The 5,551-nt window shown below is 36.6% G+C and overlaps 1 protein-coding gene across 2 annotated transcripts; it reads left to right on the top strand.

Moving 5' to 3' along the window:
- Positions 1-3,392, top strand: LOC147288601 (serine/threonine-protein kinase PBL34-like). Of its 2 annotated transcripts, none has more exons than XM_086239323.1 (6): positions 1-496; positions 973-1,394; positions 1,539-1,674; positions 1,840-1,976; positions 2,059-2,182; positions 2,603-3,392. In XM_086239323.1, the coding sequence occupies exons 1-6, from the start codon at positions 322-324 to the stop codon at positions 3,115-3,117; spliced, it is 1,509 nt and encodes a 502-aa protein (XP_086095449.1). In that variant the 5' UTR covers positions 1-321; the 3' UTR covers positions 3,118-3,392. The 2 variants fall into 2 exon arrangements, with proteins under 2 accessions (XP_086095449.1, XP_086095450.1); XM_086239324.1 differs by having other exon boundaries at positions 7-496; positions 1,060-1,394.
- Positions 3,393-5,551: the final 2,159 nt, after the last annotated feature.

Below are 5,551 nucleotides of genomic sequence, written 5' to 3'. Positions count from 1 at the left end.
CCATTAGCGAAAAACTTTCCCTCTTTCTTAAGCAGCCTCTATTTCCACGCCTCTTCCTCTCTCTCTCTCTCTCTCTCTCTCTCTCTCTCTCTATCACTCTCTGACCTTTTTGACCAACTGGGTCGGATCCAATTTCAGTTATTGAACATATGACTGCTCGATCTTTGTTGTAACACACATTTCTGTGAGCTTTCAGAGTTTTTGTAATGTTTTTGGTTGGTCTTGGCTTGCATACAGGTGGTTTGAAATGGGTTCTATGTGGTATGTGAAATTTTTGGGTGTTTGAGCCATGGGAATCTGAACCTAAAAGAGTTTGGGAAGATGGGGTTGGTCCTTAATGCTAGTAAGGTGGAGACTTGGGATGTGAACAAATCAAAAGGAAGGAAGAAGAAAGATGGGGCAGTGGAGGAAACTGGGTGTTGGGTTAAGTTCACTTTTGGGACCTGCATGCCATCAAGATCCAAAGTTGATAGCACCATGACTACCATTTCTTATGGTAATTCTTTATTTTCCCTTTGTTATTTTGTCAAATTCTTGTTGAGCACATTAATTTCGAGGGGGTGGGGATTTTTGTTTTTTGATGCTGTTTTTTTCTTCTTGGCTGGTAAATTGTTTGGTCAGCTAAAGAAGTAAAGGAGAGGCATGTTAACATCATAGGATTTTTAGAAAATTATGTAAACGGTTTTAACTCGCGCACGTTTGGTGTCTAAAATTTTATTATTAGTAAGCAACGTTTTTAAGTTACCAAAAGTACATCTTTTGCAAGCCGTTTTCATTCTAAAACTGTACAATGTTATTTAGGTCGAACAACCCTTTTATGCAATGATCATTTACTGTTTATGCATGTTGAACTTTGTTACATATGGTTGATTGATTGCAATTAGTTAGGCTATCAGTTCGAAATCGATTTACTAGCTATAAACTTGCATAGCTAGTGTCTGTGGCATTCATTATGAGATTCCCAACAAACAGGGGACAACAAATACCAACATCATTCGTTCAAGTACATACTAGTATATGTATCATTCACTGAAGTGAGTCGGACCTTGTGTAAATCAGAAACTAAATCTTCGAATGAGAAAAGTAGAGATCGAGAACTTGCTCGTGGAGGGTCCTCTACAACTACTAGTAATGCTGGAAGTACTTTATCCACACCCTATTTCAGTGAGGAACTGAAGGTTGCATCTCAGCTCCGAAAATTCACATTTAATGAGCTCAAGCAAGCGACTAGAAACTTCAGACCTGAGAGTCTTCTTGGCGAGGGTGGATTTGGTTGTGTATTCAAAGGTTGGATCGAGGAGAATGGAACTGCTCCTGTGAAACCTGGTACTGGGCTTACGGTTGCAGTTAAGACCCTCAACCATGATGGACTTCAGGGTCACAAAGAATGGCTCGTATGACTTCTCTATTCTTTCTTTCTACTATATTCTACTTCCAACTTAAGGTTTATAATTTTTTTTTAACGGCATTCCTATACTACATACTAGTCTCCTTTTCCATTCAGTTTGTATCCTAATCTTCATTTCTTTGTATTTCAGGCTGAAATTTATTTTCTTGGTGATCTCATCCATCCTAATTTGGTAAAATTGATTGGTTACTCCATTGAAGATGATCAGAGGTTGTTGGTTTATGAGTTTTTGCCTAGGGGAAGCTTGGAAAACCACCTCTTCAGAAGTAAGCAACTGGTCCTTTCAACTTCTTTAATTTGACTGCTTGTATACGGGAAGCACTTGTTTTAGTGAAATGCATGTGGGCAAGGTAGCTATTGAATTTGTACTGTTAGTGTGTTTTTATTGTTTGTTTAATGTTCTTTGGTAACAACCATTTTGCATGAAGAAGGGTCCCTGCCTCTTCCTTGGTCCATTAGAATGAAAATTGCTCTCGGTGCTGCAAAGGGTCTTGCCTTTCTTCATGAAGATGTTCAAAGACCGGTCATATATCGTGACTTTAAAACATCTAATATCCTATTAGATGCGGTAAGTGACTATAACTGAGCAATGACTTCCTTTTCTTTTAAGTATTCCTATTCATTTCTACAAATGAAAATTGTTAATTTAGGATTACAATGCCAAGCTTTCCGATTTTGGACTTGCCAAAGATGGTCCTGAGGGTGATAAAACTCATGTGTCCACACGAGTTATGGGAACTTATGGTTATGCAGCCCCAGAGTATGTGATGACTGGTGAGTTTGATAATAATCATCTTTTGGCATTTAGTAGTTTTGGTAATTCTATGTTTACTCTAACTATGAGAACTACCAGCTAGTGGTAGAAAAAATCTATTTATTTGAGCTATTTTTTACTTTCAACTGTCAAACAAGTTGGACAAGTGAATGCCCAATTGTGACTCCTCCCTCTCTCTTACAATCCATTTCTTATGAACATAGCAGGCTTAAATAGTTTTTGTAAAGTTGCAACTCCATCAAATATGCAAAAAGATAGGTTAAAAGATCAGTACTTAGTGTTGTATCCAGGATCTTCAGCTTCTGATGAATAATCACATACTAAGGCCATATACTCTAACAGTTTTGTTATGTACATGTAGTTTTTATATACTTAATCATCAGCTGGCATTACTTAATTCTAACATCTTTTGGGTTCAGGACATCTGTCTTCAAAGAGTGATGTGTACAGTTTTGGAGTAGTCCTACTTGAAATGCTAAATGGGAGAAGATCTATGGATAAGAATAGACCAAATGGGGAGCATAATCTTGTGGAATGGGCGAGACAACTTTTTGGAGACAAGAGGAGTTTATTCCAGTTAATTGACTCCCGTCTTGAAGGTCATTTTTCAATCAAAGGTGCGCAAAAATCTGTTCAGCTGGCCGCCCACTGCCTTAGCCGTGACCCAAAAGCTAGACCAACGATGAGTGAAGTCGTTGAAGCCCTAAAGCCTCTACAAAACCTGAAGGATATGGCCAGTTCTTCCTATCACTTCCAAACTATGCAAGCAGCTCGTACCACTAGGTCCAACTCAAATGCTAAGAATGGCATTAGAACGCAGGCAGTATTTGTACCAAGGAATGGACAACCGGTAAGAAGCTTGCAAAGCCCAAATGGTCCTCCTGCTTCTCCATATTATCCTCACAAATCACCAAAACCTAACTTCAAAGAATGATGGGATTGATTTTTCTGTATGCTTATTATCTTAGATTTGACTCTCATATGGTGCCAACTTCTTCGGATTGTTCTGTCATTTATAGGCTTTATAGCACAAAAGAAGAATCCTTTTTTCTTTCCGAAGAGTTATATTGCTTAGTGTTTGCCACCATCTCACTGTTTCTGTAAAATGATGGAACAAGCCTCCTTTGCACCTCATGTATGTATGCTCAGGTTTGGTAATTTACCAACTCCCTAAGGTCTGTTACTTGTTTGTTGGAATATGTTTTGTCAGTGACCGAGAAAGGTGTTCCTGTGAAAGGGATTGGTAATTTTTTTATTTATTATTTTGATATTAGGGGATGGGACCTAAACTCGGAACTTCGAGTATATGAATAAATGCTCTTAACCATTAGAGCACATGTGATGGATGAACTGATGAATGGTGTAATGGCTCATTAGAGCACATGACAACCGCACATGTAATGGCTCATAGAAATGTCCCAAAACAAAGTAACAAACAAGAGCATATGGACTTTGCCTAATTTATAACTTTGAATAGTTGGAGTTGGAGACCACTTTTAATTCTCATCCAAAAGCAATAATGCCATTTCTTAATAGAAACTATTCTACTATTCTCAGCCAACCCTGTATCACTTGCCTCTATTTCTGGAAGCTTGTTTTCTATCACAATCATTTCATTATTACTTCCTACCCAACCATAACCAGTCATTTTCGAGCCCTCTATTTTCACAGTTTGTTTTTAACTCATGATATGAGTTATACTTGAAACAAAGACCATTAAGTTTTTTTCTCAAAAAAAAAAAAAGGTTCTTTATCCTGGCAATAAGTGACTATTTTTCTTGCTGTAGGAACAACATAACAAAGTCTCCCTGACTTTTGGTTAGCTCTACATTGTAGTAACTTTCCAGAATTAAAATGTACAATGTTGTATTTTACTTTTTTGAAAGTTCCTACGCAATCAATACCTTAATTCTTCTTCACAAAATCGAAAAGGTGGTATCTTTGTTCACACTTCAAAATAATAGAAACATTTCCCTCTAGTGACATAATCTTCCTTTTGTTGTGTTTAATATTTTATATTTTGGTGGTTGAGATATTTGGGAATTTGCAACCTTGGTCCTTGGCATTAACCAAACCACTAAAGTCCAGATTTGATGTTTCTCTCTGACTCTGCAATTTAACCTTTGTGAAAGACTGATAGTCTACTTAAAATTCCATGGAACTGCAATAAAGAATTGGAAAAAAAAAAAAAAAAAAAAGAAGGCTTGATGCATGCATGTTGGTACTTGGTAGAAACTAGAGCTGGACTGCTGGAGAGAGATGAGAGACCGGAAGTCATGGGACATAGATGGAGGTTTAATTTTTGTTTTTGTTTTTTAAATTATATAAATAAAAATGGGAAAGCATACTTTTTCGCTTGTTTTTTTGGTACATATAATTTTTCTCTTATTAGTACAAGTGTACAACTGTACAAGTATGAAAGTGAGAGGAAACTGAACAAGGGTACTATTGACTTTTTACTCATATTGAGGGAGTCATATTGTATCAGACTATCAGGGATCCTTGTAAACTGTCCATGTCACATACTCACATACCCACTGAACCCTGCTGCTCCTATATCTCAGCAATTTTGGCTTGGATTACAAGGAACAGATCCATCAAAACAATTTACAAGAAACAGTAGCAGTGTTTAGTTTGCAAGGTATGGCCATACAACTCTGTCTTCTTGTTTGGTTTCTCAGAAAATTTGAAACATGAAAACAAAAAGAAGTCTGTTTTGGATTTGACCCCCTCCTCTGTGACCCATCTTCTGTTTGAAGATCAGCGCAGGGTTTGTAGACCCAGATTAATAGCTAGTTAGTTTTGTGGTTTTGGGCTTCGGCCCGCCAATGTACCCACAAAAAAAAAAAAAAGTTTGTTTGAGCCTTTGATACTCCTAATTTTATTTTTGTGTAAATTGAAATATGACTTTTGTGTTCTCTGAAGTCAATGTGGCCTTGAGTGATGGGTATTATTATTTTCTTTTGTGTTCATGAGGGAAAATATGTGTTTTGAGAAATGAGGATATTGTTCTTTTGGCACAAAAGAGAAAAGTAAAAGTAAATAACAGAAGTAGTGAGTCTATCACGTGAGCATGCACTTGACGTGGGTTTCTGTTTGGTTGCTGAGAAAACAGACGAAGTGAAAGGATTATGTTATTTAAGTCTTATGTTTTCTGTGCTTTAATATATATTTCTTGATTATTTTATTTTTGTTTTGACTCGCTTTAAGTTGTTGTTTATAAAATAGAAACTGCTTTGATTTTCAATTTATGCTTTTTATTGAATTTATGATGTTGGATAGCAGAAAGTTTCTTTATACTAGTCTTGCTATAATGTAAAGAAATTTGTTTTCTAGTCTCATACTATTAATGGTTGCAGGATTGAAGT

This window comes from Dryas octopetala, chromosome 4, assembly GCF_963921425.1.
Source record: "Dryas octopetala chromosome 4, drDryOcto1.1, whole genome shotgun sequence".
NCBI classification, from domain to species: Eukaryota; Viridiplantae; Streptophyta; class Magnoliopsida; order Rosales; family Rosaceae; genus Dryas; species Dryas octopetala.
Note: the sequence above shows the minus strand (reverse complement) of the source record. Positions and strands in the feature narration are given on the sequence as shown.